Below are 22,566 nucleotides of genomic sequence, written 5' to 3'. Positions count from 1 at the left end.
GGGTCCCGCGGGAATACCCCCTAACCCACGAGACTCTCACGGAGAACCCCCTCTAGCCAACGGGACTCCCACGGGGATGGAAGGCTTTGGAAGCAGGGTTCGTCCATATAATATAATGGACGTCAGCCTTAGTAAAAGAGGGGGTTTATAAGTTAATTATCTGAACAGAAAACAAAAAAAGAGTTCCACCAAAGAGATTCCACAAGGAAAACAGCAGCGCAAACACAAAAGAAACTGTGGAATTGATGGTCCTGTCAGAAGTAATTGCTGCTTTTTATGGGGACGGGCGAGGATGGAGGTAGTGGTACCTTGGTTTACGAGCATAATTCGTTCCAGAAGCATGCTCGTAAATCAAATTACTCGTATATGAAAGCGAGTTTCCCCATAGAAAGTAAGGGAAACTCGCTTGATTCGTTCCCCCCCCCCCCCCCGAGGCCAGTGGCACTGCTCTACCTCCCCCCCGAGGCCAGTGGCACTGCTCTACCCCCCCCCCCGCGGCCAGTGGTACTGCTCTACCCCCCCCAGCGAACCGGCATTGCTTCCCCCCCCACTCACGAAGGCCCCCCCCCGCGTGATCCGCCACCCCCCCCCCGCGATCTGGAATTCTCCCCCGCCGCGATCCGATATCCTCCCCGTACCCATCACCCACCCGAACGCATCACTTACCCCCCATTGGCACCCGGCACCAAGGCACAGGACATGCCGGTGCCGGTGCCCGAAGATCTCTCATCCTTTTTGCTGGGCCTTGATCATCTGCGCATGCTCAAGGCCTTAGTTCCTACTCTCTCTGAGATTCTCGGAGATCTCGAGAATCTCGGAGAGAGCAGGAACTACGGCCTTGAGCATGCGCAGATGCTCAAGGCCCAGCAAAAAGGATGAGAGATCTTTGGGCACCGGCATGTCCTGTGCCTTGGTGCCAGTGCCGGATGCCAGATGGGGGGGGTAAGTGATACGTTCGGGTGGGTGATGGGTACGGAGGATATTGGATCACGGGGGGGGGGGGGGGGTGGCGACGCGAGCGGAGGGGTGCCGGATCGCGCGGGGGGTGCTGGATAGCAGGGGGAGAGGTGCTCGTACATCGAGGTAAGCTTGGTTTGCGAGGCATCAATATTGCGAATGTTTTGCTCGTTTTGCAAAACACTCGCAAACTGGTGCACTCATAAACTGAGGTACCACTTTAATTCCTTGTGGAGATGGGTGGGGACGGAGAGGATCCTGACGGGGACGGGTGGGGATGGAGAGGATCCTGGCGGGGATGGGTGGGATTTCTGTCCCCGCGCAACTCTCTACTTGGAAGCCCAGACCAGATGTACTAGAGTGGAGTAGTAGCATAATGGTTGGTACTGTACCCACAGAACCCTGGGGAACTCGGCTCAATTTCCTTTGCAGCTGCTTGTGACTTGGGGCAAATCACTTAACCCTCCATTGCCCCAGGTACAAAATAAGTGCCCTGAATATAATATGTAAACTACTTTGATTGTAACCACAGAAAAGCAGTACAGTATATCAAATCCCATTTGTTATCCTACCATTCCCCTAGACCGGATGATATTGCTGGTCTGTTGTTAGTAATCTTAACATATTGCTAAAATTGTCCATAGTGCCTGAAGATTGGAGGGTGGACAATGCCATGCCGATCTTTAAAATGGGGTCCAGGTATGATCTGGGAAATTACAGACTAGTAAGCCCGACTTCATTACTAGGTAAGATAGTGGAAATAAGTATAAAGAATAAAATTACAGAACACGTACACAAACATGGGGGTCCTTATACAAAGGCGCAGTAGCGGTTTAACGCGCGGAATACCGCGCGTTAAACCGCCTGCCGCGCTAGTACCTAACACCTCCATTGACGAGGTGTTTGGATTTTAGGCTGCTGCGGGGGATAGCGCATGATAAAATGTCTGACGCGCTAACCCCCGTAGCGCGCCTTGATTAAAGGAGCCCTTGGTTTAATGGAACATAGGTTCAACCAAGGAAAGTCTTGCCTCATCAATTTGCTTAATTTAGTTTAAGATTTTAAATAACTACACAGAATAGCTGTAGTTTGTTAGTAATGTGCATTTAGTTGCTAGTTTCGCACATGTTTGTGGTTTGTTCACTTGCATCATATATTTTTGTATATTTATCCTTTCAACACATTTGAATATGAATAAAGTGATATATGGTTTATAGACACATTTTTCATACACATCCATTCTCTTTTTTTGAATAAATTTTTTTATATTAGATTGTGAATATTTATGTTATTAATTTCATTGGATTGGGGTTATGTTTTTATATGATGGGTGTATATTTTGAATGGGTATGGTTTTATATATGTTAATTATTTTTTCTTGCATTTCTTCATCATTAGAAAATTATATTTATTATATTCAAGACATATTTCATGTTATATGACTTATGTAATTTTTAATGTTTTATTCACTTGTTTATTTCTTTTTTTGTATATAGATGTGTATGAACATATATTTTCATAATCACGTGCGTATGTAATTATCATATCTCTATAATTTAGACTCCTGAGGAAGGCCCTTTGGGGTCAAAACACAATCGTGTCGAGTCATTTTATTGAATAAAGTAAATTGAGCATCGATCAGTCACCTTCGTTTGTTTTATTATAACAAGTGGGGTCAGATTCCTTAGAACTACACTAATACAGTGTTACAACCACAAAAGAATAGGAAAACAGTCTCCTGTCATCAAATGATGATTATGCAAAAAAATCTAGCAGTATTTTATTAAATGAACCTTCAATATCTGACTTTATTGTGAAAAATAACAAATTTAGCATACTTCACTACTAGCTAAACACTTAAACTCTGGTGAAGTCATCTAACAATAGTGTTCCCAACACTCAATCTTCTTGAGATAGTCAGAATAAAGCCTGCGATTGCTGTTCAACTTCTTGCAGCAAGGCCTCATGCTGCACTCGAGGTACTGGAGAAGCACTCGCTAGACATCCAGCAAATACAATACTTTATCCTTTCTCTTAGACCCCCGTAGGGTGAAAAGCAGGCAAACAGACTTCCTGATTGACGAGGAAGGTAGAGACTACTTTCAGTAAGAAGGACGGATTCGTGCACAAGGACAGCCCTGCTTCGGTAATCTTAAGGAATGGCTTTCTACAGGACATAACTTGTAACTTGGAGACTCATTTTGCTGATGTAATCGCTCCAGAAACACCATCTTAACTGTAAGATCCAGAACAGAAGCCTCCCGTAAGGGCTCATACAGAGCCCTACTGAGATCTCACAATACGGTGTTAAGATTCCAGGAAGGGAATGGGAGATGCACCAAAGGGCGCAACCGAAGAGCCCTTTAATGAACCAGGTGATACCTGGTGAAAGCCTCTTTCCCCTTTGAGATCAGAAACAGGAAAGGCCTGCTATTTGCACTTTCAGCGATCCAACCAACAGAGACCCTTCTGAAGTCCCTCTTGCAAAAATTCCAGAACTACCCAAATTGTAGCCCGTAAACACTCCACATCAACCACAACACATCAGTGTGGAATGGACATTCGGACTTTAGCATAGGCTACCACTGTCGACTGCTTCTTAGCTCTAAGCAGAGTGATGACAACCATGTCCGAGTAACTCTTATTTGTCAGGGCAGCCCACTCAAGAGCCATGCTATAAGCCCAAAGATTTCTGAATTCTCTATAGGGATGGGTCCTTGATTGAGAAGATCCTTTAGGAGCATCAGTCTGAGGTCTTCGTCCCTCTGGAGGTGGACTAGGGCTGAATACCATGGTCTAAAGGGCCAATCGGGTGCCACTAGGACTGCCAACTCCAGATGACTTGCAAACCTGGGAATGACCAACCTAGCATGGGCCACAAGGGAAACATGTACAAGAGTCCCTTCTCTGGCCATGGTTGGATTAACACGTCTAATCTTGCACTTCCGGGCTCATATCTTTGGCTGTAAAAGCGAGCTGCCTTTGTGGTTACTGCTGAGGCCATCAGACCCATCTGTGGATGCCCCCAGCACCAAACAATGGAGCTGAATGCCTGAGGGGATAGAGACCATTCCTCTGGGTCAAGAGTCTGCCGACTGAGACAGTTGGTCTGCAAATTTCCACTCCTATGTGTGTAGGCGGGAGAGCCTGCAAATGAGCATCTGACCCCTCCCCCCCTCCGAAAGAGTTGAGCTTCTAGGCATAACGGGTACTTCAGGGCCTCCTGTGGATCCACAGCCCTGGAGGACTCAGAGGAGGATGAACCTAAGGCACCCCCACTTCTCCAAGCACTCTGCCACAAGCGGAACATGGACACTCCTTTGCCAGCCATATTGCGCCATCCTAGCATGATACAGGGTTAGGAAGGCCGGGGGCCAATCCCTTTCGATTTTAAGTAAAATTGAGGGATTTTGTCGCAAAAAAAGAGTTTAAAATCTAAGGTGGTCACCGCCAACAAAATTGCACCAATAACATCCCCTAGAAACTCCCCTGAAGCACAAAAAAATGCAGGGAACGGGGTTTTAGAGATGAGAGATCATGGCTCTGGTTGCAGAAACCTTCAAATTTAATTTTTGGAGACATGCCTCCACCCCCCCCCCCAATAGGCAAAAGCAGCCTTACTCACTGTGCAATGTGTCTGCCTGCTTCAGCTTAGGCATGCAGCTGAGACAGATGGAGAAGAACTCTGCCTCACAGGTTCGCAGGACAAACTTTATCTTCGAGCTGCCAGTTGGATTGATGTCAGATTGAGCCTCAACCCCCAGAAAAACTCATACTCTGAAGGGGGATAGGACCATGCACCTGGCCCAACCAAGCCAGGCAGGAGCCAGAGAGCTTGTACTCATGTTCCTGATAAATCAGGGATGTGAGCAGCTATACAGGGGATGGCCACTAAGCTCCCCAAAAATACCAATGCTGGCTAGCTAGGTGTCCCCCCAGGGCTGATCCCGTTAGCAGCAAACTTTGGCAAAGAGAGTCTGTGTCTTCTTCCAGGCAGAGGTCTGAACAAATGGGAATTCTGGGCACCGAGCCTCCAACCAAACACTAAGAAAAAATACTCAAAAATAAAAAAACCCGCAGAGCAGAGAAGAAACACTTCTGAACAACTTGCTTGCAGGAAAAAACTAAGGGGGTAGGAGAAGCTGCCTGGGAAGGAGGCGGAGTTCAAAGATGACTGACAGCATTCTGCAAGCAACTTGCAGGTTTAGATTCATAACCCTACGGTTCAGGACTACTAAACACATTGCACTAGAACAGAGCTTTATCTAATCGATGGCTTTGAGGGATACAATGATGATCTTTACAAAAATTTTTTAAAAATTATTTTCTGATCAAGCACAATCAAATTCATGGGAAAAATTTCAATTTGAACAGTTTTTACAACTTTAGGTTTTTTTGGACAACCCTATTGCTGCATGCATCTGGCACACATGTTTTTTTCACAGAGGATTAGATACTTTCTCATAAGGTAGATGCTGTCCTCCAATCACAGTGAGTAGAACCTCAATACAATTTGATAAAATTTTCTTTAGATTAAGGCTAATAAATTCATGTTAAACTAACCTCCTCTTTTACAAAGGTGTGCTAAGCTTTTTAGCACATGCTAAATATAGCGTGCATGTTATCCTATGGACGCGTTAGCACAAGCGTTGATTTAGCGCGTGCTAAATCCACGTTAAAACACTTAACGCATCTTTGTAAAAGAGGGCCTAAGTTACATTGACAAAGCTATAGAGGCCTTTAAAGTTGAGGAGGAGGAAGAATTTTCCAGCACTGTTGAGAATATTATATTTATTGTTATGTTTAGAAAAGACAACAAAGAAGCTGGTGGCCTCTTACAGACTAATTGATTTACTGAGACTATCAATGACGAGAGTCCACGCTGCCATATGCATATCATCTTTAGAGGTACAAGAATCTGAAAAATTTCTGGGAAAAAATGGTAAGTTGCTTTATAGTTAATTTCTTCTTTAAACTCCTGAAGCAGTTAGGAAATGGAGATAAAACAATTATCTGAAACAATCAAATATGATCCATCCTTTTGAGATAACAACTTATGTTACTGAGGACATTATGTACCGTACCTGACCATAAGATGCATCCTAAATTTAGGAGGAGGAAAACAAGAAAAAAACCCATTCTGAACCAAATTCTCCCTGCTAGGCTCTCCTTGCCAAGCTCTGAACCCTGTCCCCCCTCCCTGCCAGGCTCTGTACCCTGTCCCCCCTCTGGTGGTCTAGTGGTAGGCCGGGACCGGGCACAGGGCAGGCAGGGACAGGGTAAAGGGCAGGCAGGCCTAGTGACTGGCAGGCAGGGCTAGTAGCTGGTGGACAGGGCACAGGGCAGGCAGGGCTAATAGCTGGCAAGCAGGGGACAGGGCAGGCAGGGCTAGTAGCTGGCAGGACTAATGGCTGGCATGGGCAGGCAGGACTAGTGGCTGGCAGGCAGGTAGGGACAGGGCAGGCAGGGACAGGGCACAAGGCAGGTTGGCCTAGTGGCTGGTATGCTAGTAGGGACAGAGCACAGTGCTGCCAGGCAGGTAGGGAAAGGGCAGACAGGGCACATGACAGGCAGGCCTAGTGGCTGGCATGCAGTAGGGATAGGGCAGGCAGGGACATGGCACAATAATAATAATAATAATAATAATTTATTTCTTAAATACTGCTATACCAGAAGTTGAAGCGGTTTACAACAAAAGTACATACAATCAATTTAAAATACAAACTGAAGAGAAGTTTACAATCTTAAGAGTAGTAAAGTCTATAAAATTACATCTTTTAAAATCAGAAGTTAAGGTAATAACATAGTTTAAATGAAACAGTGGCAATTAAAGAAGGGCCACTGATAAAATCGTAGTAAATTAAGGCCGTAGAAATTCAAATAAGTTATGGCCAGAGACATGATTTAGGATTGAAACTTGTCAAACAGATGTGTCTTCAATTGTTTTCTGAAATCAGCATAAGAGGCAGCTTCAGCATGCATGGTAGGGACAGGGAAGGCAGGCCTAGTGGCAAGCAGGCAGGGGGGTGGCACCCCGTACCTTTTTTACTTTTTAAAATCCCGGCAGGGCCCTTCATACCTTTTTGTACTCCCCTCCGTACTCCCCCTCCCCCGTGTACTATTTTTACTTTTTTTAAATCCTGGCAGGGCCCCCTGTACCTTTTTGTTCTCCCCCATCCACCTGTATTCCCCCCCCTTTAGCATTTTTACTTTTTTACAATACCGGCAGGGCCCCCTGTACCTTTTTGTACTCCCCCCCGGTACCTTTTTCTACTCCTGGTGCTTCCCTTGCTGGATGGCTGTGGCAGCGACCTTTTTGGACTCCTGGTGCTTCCCCTGCCGGACGGCTGTGGAAGTGAGAGGCAGAATGGCGAACAAGGCAGGTGCGAGCTTCTCATGCACCTGACTGGTCCTGCGCCGCTGCGTGAATGGCTGTCATCAACCATTCATGCAGTGGCATGGGACCAGGCAGGCGCACGAGAAGCTCACGCCTGCCTTGTTCGCCGCTCTGCCTCTCGCTGCCACAGTTGTCCAGCAGGGGAACTGTCGGGAGTCCAAAAAGGTCGTTGCTGCAGCCGTCCAGCAAGGGAAGCGCCAAGAGTAGAAAAAGGGGGGGGAGGTTGTGATATTCACTCCATAAGACGCACCCTTATTTCCACCCACTTTTTTGGGGGAAAAAAGTGCGTCTTATGAAGCGAAAAATACGGTAGTTCATAAAGTCTCTGAGTTGTAGTACAAATATCAGAAGTCAATTTGAAAACAAAATGTCCTACAACGATTTGTCTTCCATGACTTTCCATTAATTTCTATCTTATTTTGACTTAGAAGAACTTGCTAAGGTGCCTCATCTTACCTTATTGATCCAATACATGATGGCATCTTCAATATCATAGGGCAATTCTGTAGCTTGGAAAATGGGTGAATACTGCTGAGTACATGCAAGCACCTTCTCAATACTGATCATCTCTACAGTGTAAGCCATCATCAGAGTGTCTATCATGGCCAAGTGAGCACTCTGCAAAGATAACAAAGGGACAGAAAACAGCAATATTTTATACTAGGTTCTTCATATTAATATGTATTATACATTATATTATTTAGATAGTCACATGCCACTGATAACCAAAAAGAGGCATTTCTTCAAAAATGACTTATCTCCTTTTATATCATATTAGAGAAACAGCCAATATTATGACATTCCCTAGGGTTCAGTTGGATTTCTACAGTACTAAGTTAACATACCATCAAGACAGGAATAACTGGCAGTCAGCTTAAGAATACTGTAGCACTGAAAAAGCTATAAAAATGATTATATAGTGAGAATTTTGCCCTAAAGTTGCATTTTGAAATAAAAATGTATAGAGTACTTGGGAATGTACATTAAGGTTCAAAGACCTACATTTCAGGATTACTACTTTTGGCATTTGACTTCATGTCACATCATGCTCTTAAAATTGGGATTTAACAGTTTACATAAGGCCTGTCATTTGCAAGTGTACATGCAGTATCTTCTTAACCAGGTCTCATTTCAAGATATCAATAAAGAATAGTCAAGATATATTTGTATACGTGAAGGGGCATTTAAAAAAAAAAAAAAAGGTCTAAGTGCAACTTGGATGTTTCCAACTGATCGTCCAAAGCTGAAGGAACAAAAATGGCCATTTTCGAATGGCAAACTGCTGGACGTCCAAATATAATTTTTTTTAAAATTGTCTTCTTAAGATATCTTGGCCTCTGGGATGTCTAAATTTATATCCCATTTTTGATTAGAAAAACATCCATGTTGAAAAAGTCCTAATCCTGACCATTTGGAGGTAGATGGGGCCAGCATAGTAACAGACTGGCTGCATAGATAAAGCAATGAGTCACCTTAGAGGGCGCTGCTGTGATCTTCACATAAAGGGTGCCCAGCTATATATTTCACCATATCCCCCTTATAATTTAGGGTGAGTCCCTCAAAACCTATTATACCCTCCAGTGTACCAACACAATAGCACTTATGGCTGCAGGTGGTACCTATATGACAGTACAGTAAGTTTTGGGTGGACTCACATATTCTACCATAAATGTAGTGGCTAGAGTGGCATATGGGCTTAGGTCCTCCTCTCTATGGTTCACTAGCTAATCCACCAGGCTAGTTGACACCTGTGTGCAGCTCTACTAACCGCTCCCATACCAGATGCTGCTGTTTTAGAGACAAGTATATACCTTTTTGTTCTAATTTTTGTGTGATGGAAGGGGGTCAGTGAGCACTGGGAGAGTGCGGGGGCTATCTTACCTTGATGCCTGCAGTGGTCATCTAGTCAGTTTGGACACCTTTGTGGCACTTAGACCCTTCTAAAACAGGTCTACTATAGTTCCAAACATCTAAGTTCCATCCAGGATGTCTTGCAAAATGTTTGATTATTGCTGCAAGATATCCATGTCTAACCCGCCCTTGGGAATGCCCAAAGCCCACCCATAGCATGCCTCCACCATGCCCATCTCATGCTCTGGATGCACAGAGGCTGGGAAACCTCACTAAACAGTTTTGATTATCGGCACTTGGACTTCCTTGTGATTAGGATGTCCAAGTGCTGATTTAGGATGCTTTTTGGACGTCTACGTATATTTTTTAATTATGAACCTGATTGGGTTTAAGGAACAGGTACATTTTGATTCTCTTAATATACCTAGGACTGATTTTGAAGAATTCAGCTACATTTCTTCACTAATATAAGCTAGGCTTCACTTGAGTTTAAATTATTATACTTTCCATTGATATTCAGGTCATCTAGGTAGAAAAAGGAAGTAGTCGCAAACTTTCATTCATTGTGAATATCCTGTAAACCTGACTGGGTATGTCCCAAAGAGTGGGTTGAGAATCATATATTCTCTTGCCTTCTGATCTCTCTTCTATGAGTAAACAAGGAGCTGTTAAGTAAAATCAAATGTTGGTTGTTACAGACAGCTTAGTACTGGAGACATGCTCCTTCTTCATTATAATGATTGTTTCCTCAGGCAAGGAACCCAGTTAGACACTGTTTTTTAGTTAAGACTTAGAGCCTTAGTCTACTGTCCTCCCGCATTCAAACCTGGTCTTACAGTGATGGGAGATATGAGGATGGAAAGTCTATGTTCTAAATTTTAGCCCATAATATAGTCTTTTGGCCCTTTTAATATGGTCTACCAGTGTGGCCCTTCAGACAGGCTTCAGCTACATCTGTGGGAATTTCTTCCCTCCTACATGTCAGGAAATCAGTAGAGAGATATACTGTAAAAACTGATGGTGGATAAGCAGCAGCAGAATGGATCTTGATAGGAAGGTGGCATCATGAAACTCTTCCTTATTAAAAGTGGCATTGGTCTTCCAAGCCAGAAAGTGGTGCTGTACCTTACATTTTATTAAGCTGCAGTAAAAAGTGGCTCTTACACAGGTTTTTCCCACATGTTACAGTTATTTTTACCACAGCATTAAAATGACCAGTTTTCTATTTGTTGAATTAATGGCCATGTACTAATGTTGTCACTACTGCGTGCCAATTAAAAAAAAAAAAATTACCATGGGAGCACTTATCGACACCTATTTTGTAAGTGATAAGGGCTCATGAGGTCTTCCTGTGCTAATTGGTTAGTGCACAATAATGTGGATGTGCAACTGATTAGCACTGGACCGCCCACTCTGTCTCCTGACATACATCCAACAAATATTCAATTTGTTACACATTTTAGAGGCTGTCCCAGATTAAGCCCTTTTAAGTTACAGTAAATGAGCACTAGCACTTATTGCAGTTTAATAAAAGGATCCTGTTGTGCAAATAGCCAACATGTACCAATTACAAGTCTACTCTAATAGAAATAGCCAATAAGGCACATACATTAGCAGTGAAAAACATGCATCTTTCTTAAAACATTTAAAATAAAGAGACTGATTTTTAATTTAAATGAAAGTTCTAAGTGTTCAGATTTCAAGATCTAGTATCCTGCCAGCTATTTGTGACCTGAGCTTGATAATGTTTTGGTCTGACCCAGTATGCCAGTTCTTATGTTCTCCCACTTTTCTTACCTTTTTCTCCTTCCTTTTCCTTTAACTGCTGCTTTCAACAAATTACAATTTATATGTACCTGAAATTATTATCAGCAGAACAACTTTATGTGAATGAAGACCCAAAAACTATGTTTGGAGAAGAATGAGATCATGCTTTGTCACTGCATTCCTTACAGGGATGTCAAAGTCCCTCCTTGAGGGCCGCAATCCAGTCGGGTTTTTGGGATTTCCCCAATGAATATGCATGAGATCTATTTGCATACAATGACAAGCAGTACATGCAAATAGATTTCATGCATATTCATTGGGGAAATCCTGAAAACCCGACTGGATTGCGGCCCTCAAGGAGGGACTTTGACACCCCTGGTCTAAAGCAAAGAAAGCTAGCATTACACTGTCCCATTTTGCACTGTTACTTGCATTTTAGTGCCCTTCCACCACACCCTAGGATGAAACATACCCTCAGATGAACTGCTATTTGAAGATTGAGATCCTAAGTTAGCATGGCAGAAGCTGAACACAAAGGACTTGATTTTACAAAACAAAGAAATGACACAGCCCAACTAGTAAAACATTACGGTAAATCTGTATTACACTCATTTTATTAGCTTCATCTTCTGTATTTAAATCACAAATAAAAACTGCCTCAAGTTGAAAGGGTGCTGCTAACACAAAATTTTTAGAGAGACCGAACTGTGGTTAGAAACTGCATCATTAAAATGGACTTTTAAACTAAAGCTGAATACAGCAGAATTATCCTCCAACTGTAAGCACAAGACAAAGCAATATTTTGGATGCTCAACCATAAATCTAGGGCAACCAGGCTATTTTTCCAAAAGCTAAAATACTTAGCAATAGCTTTATTTTTACTGTCAGAATTCAGCGATATAAAGCTGGTTTGGTGGAAAATTTTGAAGACTATGCTTGATTTCAAAAGCTGGGGTCTGCTCATTGAGCCAGGAAGAGTTGGAAAAAGCATCTACATATTTGGTAGACCCAGGAAAGAAAAACCCCAGAGTGAGGTAACTAGAAGAAATAAAGGAAAAAAACCTACAATAAGAACCAATATATCTGCCCATTCCTATAACATCAAATATCCCATACTCAGATATTAACCCACCCTGACCGATTGCTTACTATTCAGGAAAATCCATAATTGGGTAGGTTTGAAAATGATATATCAACATTTTGAAATTATATTACAAATTTTAGAGGCTGACCGAATTTGGATTTTGGCATTGATACCGGTTCAAAATCTGGACTCAGACAAGTTTCAATTTCGGCTAAAAATGGCAGTGCATTTTTGGCTGAAACCAAAAGTCCCCCCTCCCCCCACACACACACAAATAAAAGCAGGCTACATCGGCCCCCCCTTGCTCCTCCAACAGAAATGTTTCTAGCTCCAAACTGGTCCTCCCAATGAAAGTCGATGACATCAATGCAAATATTCTCATCATGGACATTGTGTTCATCACAAAAAACGTCTTTCATTACCTGGACTAGATGTTATTAAATTATCGTCAACTAAAGAGCTTTTTCTTGTGTTGGATCTGTCCTATGGAACTCTTGTTTAGAGATACATCAGAAGAAGCCATCCAATTTTACCTTTTGCAAAGCCACTAAGACTCTTGTTTTCTCAATATTATCATTTGACTGTGGCAGTGTAATATAGATTTGCTTTGATATTTTATGTTGAACTGTAGAGAGGAATTTATTGTTGTGTTATGTATATGTTTGGAAGTGCTGATGGCAAACCACTATGACACTATTGTAATTTGCAGTATATTGTTAATAAATCCAATCCAATGCTGATGCTGACACCGACCTCTTCACCGAAAGCTGCCCTTCCACCATCCTAGGTTGTCCCTAGGCCTACCTTAGAAGCCCTTGTGGTCTAGTGATCTCATTGGGGCAGGAGCAATCTTCAGTCACTTCTGTCCATTTGGGCTCTGCAGTCAGGATCCTTAAGTTTCAGGACTTGAAGAGATTTCTTCATATCAATGAATCACTATTTTCCTCTTTGTACCACTTTCATTTGCAAGGAAGTTTGTTCCAGCACCGAATTTAAATCTTGAGACTGCAGTTCAATATGAATATGCAAGGTTAAAGTAGCAGGTGAGGAAAGCATTTTATAGATCCCAGTCATCCAAATAGAATCCAGAGAAATAACTGGAAATCTTACCAGGGAAGGAGAGTTCCTCAAATAAGTTACAGCCTGGATTACCTTCAGGAAGAAAGTATGATCTTTCGTGTGTAGCTGATCTCTTTACCAACATTCCAGCACGGACTTCCTGATCTTCTGAAGCCACAGCTCCCACAATATTAGCCTCCCTGGTAACTTCCACAGCGTTTCTATCTGGGGGAAGGAGGTATCTTGGGGAGGGGTCTCTCCCCTATCTGAGTGTGTTCAGTAGATCTGAGACAAATCATGGCCTAGAGGCGCAGGGAGAATAAGGCCATCAGAATTCAAAAAGAGTTTCCAGCTCCAGCTAGTCCAACACTCCCTGAACTGGCAGAGGAAACCACACATGATGCATCAAGGACACTGCTGTGAGCTGTTCCAAGACTGAGATCTGGTGCATCAAAGGTCCTCCAAAGCTTGCAGGTAGTCTTTTTTGAATAGCTCTCAGATCGGCATTTCTCCTTCGGCTGTCATCTTAGGCCTGAAAATTTTGAAGTATCTTTCAAAATCACTAGCAATGCCTCTGGGTTGAGGTTGGTATGTCCACATATTGGGCACCATAGTTTATTTTCTCTCTTACAAAAGGCTATTAGTGGAATGGCTGGTTAGAGCACAAGGAGAATGAGGTCATGGTATGTTGGTTTTGAAACCTTTCTCCAAATTATAAATAGAATTATATTAAGTTGAAAAAATTCCAACAGACTTGAAGTGAGCCAGGTCAAAAAGAAAAGAGAACTATTAGATATTAAAATTATTAAACAGGGTTAACTTAAAATTGAGAAAACATTTTGATGTTTGTTGATTTTATTTCTTATGTAATATCTTAAACCAAGAGCCTTTGGCCTGAATTGCAACATATAGACTAAATAGCAGCAAGCTATAAGCCAAAGCATTGCAGCATCTCCATCCTCTATCCAGGGTCTCCCTTTTTCTTTAAGCATTGTTAGTTTTCATTTTGTAGATCTGGAAAACTCATTTGTTTACATGTGCTTTGTTATTTTCCTCTTTCTCTCCTCATTGGTTAAAAGGGATGGAGAAACTCTCGAAGACTAAACCACACACTGCTGCTCTTGCCAGCAAGGGTTGCTCCCAGAAACAGCAGACACCTTCCTGCCAAATCCAAGCTCAATGTGCATGAACTAAGCAACATACTTGAGTTTTGTCAGCTGTAGTTGCCAGCTCTAGGGGTGCAGTAAATGCTGAGCACTTTCACTATCATTTTCACTGTCTCCAGGAAAGGGTAATCTATGTTGTGTGTAACACTCATCTTTAAAGTTGGCTCCTATGCTGCCAACCAGGAAATTCAAACTTATGTATTGTGGGTCATATTACATAACGCTATGACCAAACCACAGGAGCCAGTCTGCACCATTTAAATTTTTTTCCAAACCAATTTCTTAAAACCCCCTTCTCCAAAGCCAAATAAATACTTTGCATGCATTCACCAGTGGAAGGATAATATGCGACCAGGCTACTCATTAATGCACATTAGGAGCCTATATGAAGGACCAGTAACTATTTCCAGTTAATCCATCATGAAAACAGACAGTTTGCTCTGTTGGGCCATGGGCTGTCTTAGTTTCTGGATCTCTAAACCAATCTTTATCTGCCGTACTGTACTCCCATTTGCTTCAATTTCTTGGATATTTTGATTCCTGACCTTTAACACAATCTTAAAATCATTTATCTATTTCATTATTTTGGTTTCGCTCACACCTTTTCAATAGTAGTTCAAGGCAAGTCCTATGCAGGGTACAACAGGTATTTCCTCGTCTGTTTACAGTATTACCTAATTTTCAGATAATTTGCTTCATTATAGTGCACCTTTTGCCAAGCTGCAGTAAGCATTAATATGTGCTTACTGCAACTTAAAATGGTTTGCTGCAGGGTGTGCTGAGGCATCCTGCGATAAAACCTGATGGATATGGGCTACTCACGCACTAAAAATAAATTTTATTTTTTGGCTGAGGGAGGAGTATCTGGGGTTGGAGTGGTATGTCTGCATTAATCAAGTTAGTGCAACCACACGAACATAAACTAACTGATTAGCATATGAGCCTTTACCACCTACATTTTAACAAGGCTAAGATATTCACCAAGGTGAAAATTTACCCATATTCCATAGCAAAATGTATTGTATAAACTTCACCTTATACATATATAATGAAAAGAAACCCAAAACACTGCACAAATAGAAGAAAATTAGCATTTAATTTCAACTGCTTCTCTAAGATGTCATCTAAATCAGTGGTCTCAAACTCGCGGCCAGCATTGTACTATTTTGAAGCCCTCAGTACTTTTATCATAATCACAAAAGTAAAATAAAACAGTTTCTTGATCTTATGTCTCTTTAGCTATAAATGACAATATTATTATTAAGACTGAGCCAAAAGGAAAGATTTATAAACTATAAAGAGTTTTACTTCATGCAAAATTGTCATTTCTTTAATAAGACATTTTTTCTGAGGCCCTCCAAGTACCTACAAATCCAAAATGTGGCCCTGCAAAGGGTTTGAGTTTGATAGACCACTGATCTAAATGAAACAATGTCCATCAAAACCAGGTGCACCCTTACAAACAAAAAAAGGAAAGAAAAGGTCGGGTCCACTACATAAGGACAGGTGATTCTGGAACTAAAGAATGAAATGCATCTTATATTATTTTAACAATCACATGGTGAATATTGAATTTATTGAAGCTCGATACAGTCAAGTAGTAGGAAATTATTCACCAGTGGTGCTCATTTCTACAGCATGGGGGTCTCTCCTTATACTCCTCCCTGGGAACTCCGTTTGTCGGGCAGGTTTCCCTTATCTATACCCTTCTCCTTTAGTGCCAACTCCAAACTATCTATGTTCCTTTTTCCTTGCTGCATTATACATCTGGAACATTCTATCTGAGTCAGTACGTCAAGCTCCGTCCCTGGCAGTATTCAAATCCAGACTAAAAGTCCACTTTTACGAGGTTGCTAATCCCCACTCACTTGTAAAGTACCCATGCACACACTGCAGTGAATTCCAGTTAACAGCTCTCTTCATCTCAAATATTATATCCCAGTCATTGGTTGAATAGAGATTTAATATTCCAATCCCTGCTTAAGAGCTATTTTAAGATTGGACTCTATATAAAGAATTAAGCTTTCATGGAGCCACAGGAACCAGAAGGGGCTCATCTCAATTTTTAATTATAGTGCCTATCATTAAGTTATGAAAGGGATGCTTTAGACAATTCTTTGGTATCTGTTCATAGTCCAAAGCATCAAAGAGTTCTGCTGTAGGTTCAGACTCTGACTTCATCTTGATTGGAAGAGCTTGTCCCATTTGTCTGACAAATTTCACAAATGAGAGGGTCTCTGGAAGTGATCTCCTGCAAGAAGTGGGAGAGATGGATCTGAAGAATTCCCATTTGACTCCTCAGCTGAGAGCTCTAGACATTCAGAGGATGAATGGAGAGATGAATCAGTCATGTTCCTCAATGTCCTGTGTTGGAGAAGGGGGAGCGTCAAAATGTCTGACAAGGTGAATGGCAAGCCTCACATCGAGAAGGAGAAGTGTGTCAACTATGACATTGAGTAGAGCATCTAGAGACACTCCTTGATCTTCTATGACGTCAAGATGATGTAGAACAGGAAGAAGAAGCTCAACACCTGGATGATGTTTTCCTTGACCTCAACTGATATTGTCGAGGAGTTTGAGACCTGGTTCTCGATGATTGCTTAGAGCACTGCTTGGACTGGGCATAGAGAGAAGTAGCAAGTCCCATAAACCACTCTAGCCACTACATTCATGGTGGAAAATGTGAGTCATCTAAAAAACCTCAAATCCTAATCTACTGACATATAGGTGCCACCTGCAGCCATAATGTGTATTCGGATTGTAGACAGGTGGGTATAGTGGGTTTTGGGGAGCTCACCATAACCTATATGGGAGTTCTGGTGAGATGTTTATTTGCACTCTTTACTGAAGTTCACAACAGTGCCCTCTAAGGTTCCCCACTGCTCTGTTGCCATGTCTGGATGACCAGTTTATTATAGGACTGGTCCCTCCCACATCCAAATGACCTTGTTCTGGGCGTTTGGAACTTGGACAAAATTTTGGTCAAAAATGTGGTATAAAGATAGACATCCTGACGGACTGGGCATCCCAATGGCCTGGACGTCCAGATAGAGGATTTAAAAAAAATTATTTCTAGATGTATGGTGGTTTGCCTTTCAAAAATAGGCATTTTTTTACTGCCAACTTTGGATATCTAGCTTCATACGTCCTAATCTAACTTAGACATATGTTTTGAAAATGCCCCTCCACATGCCTTTATAAAACAGAGTGTGATCCCACAGTAGCATACAAGTGCTCTTGCACAAATTCACACCTGTCTAAAGATTTATTTTATTTATTCATTTTTAGTATTTACATACCAGTTATAACCTAAATGGTTTACATTCAGGTACTGAAGCATTTTTCCCTATCTGTCCCAGTGGGTTCACACTATCTAATGTACCTGGGGCAATGAGGGATTAAGTGACTTGCCCAGTGTCACAAAGAACAGCGTGGGATTGAACCCACAACCTCAGTGTGCTGAGGTTGTAGCTCTAACCACTACACCACATAGTCCCTTATAAGTTCATATGCTCTATGAATGAACAGAATTTGCTTAACTGTCTTTTGTAATGCAAAAAAAATTAATAATAATTAAAAAAAAAATAAATATATTATATATATATATATATTAAAGCAGCCAAAAATAGCTAAAGATAAATATACTCTGTGCATACATATGGGCATTTCATAAAATATCTACTTACATTACAACCTCATCCCGGATCCGCTCACTCTATGATCTCGGGAATGCCTAATTTTTGGGCATGTATACCCATGCCAATTTTATAACAACCCTTTTCCACTGGCAAAAAATGCTTTACATGAGATAGCAGTTTTATAAAAGGACTCCCATATTGTGCTCCTGAGTATTACACTTCTATAAAGTTTTAAATTAATAACCTAAAAGTACATAAAACATCAATAACTCAGCATTTCTTTGCTTACATCAGACTCCAGTCAAATAAGTTTATGATCACTTTGCCACAGAAATGTGGGACTCAACACTAAACTAACGTATTTCATTTCCAAATGTCTGGTATTTAAACCTCAGCACAGCGAGTACTGGAAGTAATTACATGATATTACCTGAAAGCTATGACGCACTATATACAAAGTCTTATTGCAAATGTTAAGTTTAGAATGAAATCCTCTTGGCTGCCACTTTCAGTAGGTTCCATCATGAAAGACAGGGTGTGGTATACAACAGATAAAACAGTCTAAGTGGGATAATAAAAACAACCACACTACACTGGAATTAACAGGGCCCATGTAGCAACTTGTAGGCAAATGTTTAAAAAGTCTCTATTATGAAAAAAAAAATAAAACTAGCAACTAACCTACTTGTATCAGCTAAAGGAATAAAGGGGATTTTAGCACATTTAAGTACAGCTGAAATCTCAACTGGACTGCTCAGTTTTATGAGTAGATTTAAAGAAATAAAGTATAGCAGATATACAAAAATAAGAGTGTACAGGGGCTGAGTTCAAATTTCACAATATGTATGCTACATGCATTAGAAAATTAACATTTCTTTTTCTCCATTCAAATATAAGTGAATTTAAAATGAGCTTGACAAAGGTGTCCTTTCTTCCTTAGAATAGAAATGCAACCCTTCCTTCAAGCACAGACTTAATATTCAGTGGATGTACGACATGTCAACCAAGCTATCCACTGTAGCTAGTGTTGTAGAGTGCTCTTTAAGCCCTTATTCAACTCTTGGCACATTTCTGTCTTGCCAGTAATGTTTCATCCCTATGGAAACGGATTGGTTCTCCTGTGGGCGTATAGCAGGCCTACCACGAAGCTGGCAGCTTCCGAGAAAGAGCAGAGAAAGTGTCAAAGTTTTCAGCATCATCTCAACTCCAAAGAGTTCAGCTAAGTGGTCTAAAACTCCAGAGAGCAGAAGGTGCAAGGCACAAATTTTTACAGGCAAGAATCAATTTCAAACTGGCCTTTTTCCGCAACCATTTACCTCAAAAGTTGTCAAAGCTTTAAAAATGATGCTGGGCACAGAATGATCAAGTGCCTTTAAATATAAATAGTATGGAGTTGGTCCAGAGGAAGGCTATTAAAATGGTCGGTGATCTTTGTCATAAGGCTTACTTAAAGATTTCAATATGTATATTTTAAAGGAAAGGTGGAAGAGTGGAGATATGATAGAGACGTTTAAATATCTATGTGGCAAAAATAGATATGAGGCCAGTCTCTTTCAGCCGAAAGGAAGCTCCAGAGTGAGAGGGCATGGGATGAAGTTAAGAGGTGATAGGCTCAGGAGTAATCTACATTTTTTACAGAAAGAGTGGTAGATGTGTGGAATAGTCTCCTGGTAGAGGGGTGGAGACAAAGACTGTGTCTGAATTCAAAAGTGTGGGATAAGCACATGGGATCTCTTAGAGAGAGGAGGAGATAGTGGATGCTGCGGATGGGCAGACTGGATGGGCAATTTGGCTTTTATCTACCATCGTGTTTCTATGTTTAACTTGTGCCCGAAATGCCTAGAAACTGAATCAAACTCAAACACAAATCCTTTTAGTGTGCTACTGTATTGACAAAATGTTAAGATGACAATTGATCCACTCATCTCTCTCCCCCCAATAGCGATTAACTTGTCCTATTGATCACTTTTTCCTCAACAATGAATTTCCTGTCCTATTAATTTTCTTTCTTCTACCCATCTTGAAGTCAATCAGTTTGTACCTTTGCTTAATCTTTTGTAAACCGCATAGAACTTCACGGTACTGCGATATATAAGCTGTTATTATTATTATTATTATTAAAAGTGAAGCTGACCTTTGTCTTTAAAATCTCTCTCTACTTTTTGTTCAGATATTTCAACTGAAGCTTCTGAGGCTAGCAATTACTGGGAGCCATCAAGAGCTATTGCAGCAGTCTTTCCTAGCGCTAGAACTCAATGCCGTTTTCATTGTGTGCTGAAAGTCTCATCATGATTACTTTGTACCATCAACAAGTTTAAGCAGGGCTGGCTTTAAAGGTTTGTGGACTGTGCAAATGCACAGAATGCTAGTGCTTCAGCTTTGAAAGGGTGCCGATTGCAGTGCTCCAGGGACAATCCTCCCTAAGGAGGGCACCATTCCTGCTACTGACACAATATGCTGCCGGCACTACAGTAGGCCCTACCCCTTGCGCTAAACTTCTTTTTATGGAACCCAAGCACAGTACCAGGCAGAACTTTGGATTCTTGCCCAGAAATAGCTAAGAAGAAAAAATTTAAACTGAATCAAGTTGGGCAGACTGGATGGACCATTCGGGTCTTTATCTGCCGTCATCTACTATGTTACTATGATTATTTGTTATATAGCGAGGGAGCACCAGAAAAAGACAAGTGAAGCAAAAGAACAGGACAAAGCCTGCCCTACTGATACTGTGAATCTTATTCTGACAGGATTTATGTCAGTCCTCTTTAAAGACTAATTTTTCAATCGTCTCCATTGCTCCATATCATAAAATTGTTCAGCAAAGTTTTATTCATATTTACTGTAACATTACAAATAAATTTTATGCTAGAATTATGCAGTAGGCAATTCATTTAAAGAATTTGTTATAATGGTTTCATATTTGGTTTCCACTCCAAGCAATACATCCGCCTTTATTTGCCAGTATTGGATCTAGAATGAAATCTGATTCAATGGATCTACTAGACATTTGGAAATTGATAGCAAACAATTGATTTCTATAATGAGATCATTTCAGCTTTAGACATATAGGATGTTTTATGTTTTATCCAGGGCTTAAATTGTAAACAACAAGAAAGTGGAACTATGGATCAGACGAAGCGGGATGTGACAGGTAGGCTGGCCTGGGGTAAGGGCAACAAAATAAGAGGATTTAGATTAGGGAGTAGGATGATTGTTCTGTTTGGCTCCTGGATCACCCTTTTCCCTATATAGTGTTTTTATATTCAATGGATCACTATGTGGTAAATGGCTTTAGATGGTCTATCTGAGTCATGAAGGCAAGCAATAAATATTTGAAATTAGATAAAAGTTAAGGACAGCCATTACTTTTTTTTTTTTTTTTTAACAGAAAACACAACTTAAAATTATATTACACCCAATTTGTTTATTATTTTAATAAGTTAACTAAGGGCTCCTTTTACTAAGCTGCGGTAGTGGTTTTGTTGCTGTTATTGAGGGTATGGATATGGGGTTGCTACTAAGCTCTCTAATGCTTTTGAACAACACGGGGACAGTCTGTCTCTGTCCCCATGAACTCTGCCTGAATCCATCCAAGCCTCAAACAATTATATTTAAATTATTTTATTAAAGTATAAAAAGAAACAATATTCTGTACAACTGTTGTTTTATAAATCACAAACAATACAGAAGAAGGATCAACAAAACCTGTCTCTCCCCTCCCAAATATCCCCAGGCCCTCCATTATTGGGAAAACGGAACAAGCCAAATTACTACAGAATGCTACATAGAAAATTCTTGCTAATAAAATACCTCGGTCACACACAGAGAAGACAAATGCCAAATACGTAATGGCTGACCAATATGGATAACAAATTACACCAAAATCCCAAGAAGCCACACCTTGCATATAGTACAACACCATAGAAATAGAAAGATCCATTTCCTCCTATGCTGTGTGAAATATAAAAGATCATATATGCCAAGGATGCTATTAGGGGAGTGTAACTGGGGCAGCTGCCCCCTGGACAGAGAGGGCCTAAGCCTGCTGGAAGCTGAAGGTGGCATGGCCTGGTGATGGGCATAGGGGTCCCATCCCAAATTTCTGCCATGTCTAACACCAGCTCTGGCAGGAAACACATTTCAAATCTGACATATTGTAATCACAAAACAGACAATAAAATTATTTTTTCTACCTTTTGTTGTCTGGTCATTTTATTGTTCAAATCATGTTGGTCTCAGGGGGTCTGGTTTCCGTTTCCCTCTGTCTTAACTCACATGTCAGGGTCTCCTGCCCATTTCACATTTCTTCTTTCTCCATGCTCATGATCCATCTTCCAACTCTGTGTAACTATCATTTCCCATGTTCAGCATCTTCCTTAATTCTCTTTCTGACATCTCCCCTAAGTCCATCTCCCCTCATTCATTATCACCACTCTATGTTCCTATCCCCTCCCCCTGTGTCCAGCATCACTTCTGTGTGTCTATGCTCCCCACGTCCAGCATCTCCTTTCTGTGTTCCTATTCTCCCCCAAGTCTAGCATCTTCTCCTTGTGTCAATATGCTACCCCTATGCAGCATCTCTCCTTTGTGTTCTTGTTCCTATGCTCCCCTCCATACCCATCATTTCCCCTCTATTTTTGTATACTT

At 41.3% G+C, this 22,566-nt stretch overlaps 1 protein-coding gene across 4 annotated transcripts in view; it reads right to left on the bottom strand.

The window, feature by feature from the left end:
* The window catches only part of CAMSAP2 (calmodulin regulated spectrin associated protein family member 2), a 231,822-nt gene that overhangs the window by 144,028 nt on the left and 65,228 nt on the right, over window positions 1-22,566 (bottom strand). For all 4 annotated transcript variants that reach the window (XM_033916859.1, XM_033916855.1, XM_033916856.1 and 1 more), the window contains exon 3: window positions 7,811-7,972. In XM_033916859.1, coding sequence (XP_033772750.1) covers window positions 7,811-7,972 — 162 coding nt within the window. The remainder of the gene's footprint in view (window positions 1-7,810; window positions 7,973-22,566) is intronic.

The sequence above is a fragment of the Geotrypetes seraphini genome, chromosome 12 (genome assembly GCF_902459505.1).
Source record: "Geotrypetes seraphini chromosome 12, aGeoSer1.1, whole genome shotgun sequence".
NCBI classification, from domain to species: Eukaryota; Metazoa; Chordata; class Amphibia; order Gymnophiona; family Dermophiidae; genus Geotrypetes; species Geotrypetes seraphini.
The sequence above is the reverse complement of the archived record's forward strand: the minus strand, read 5'-3'. Positions and strand labels throughout refer to the sequence as shown.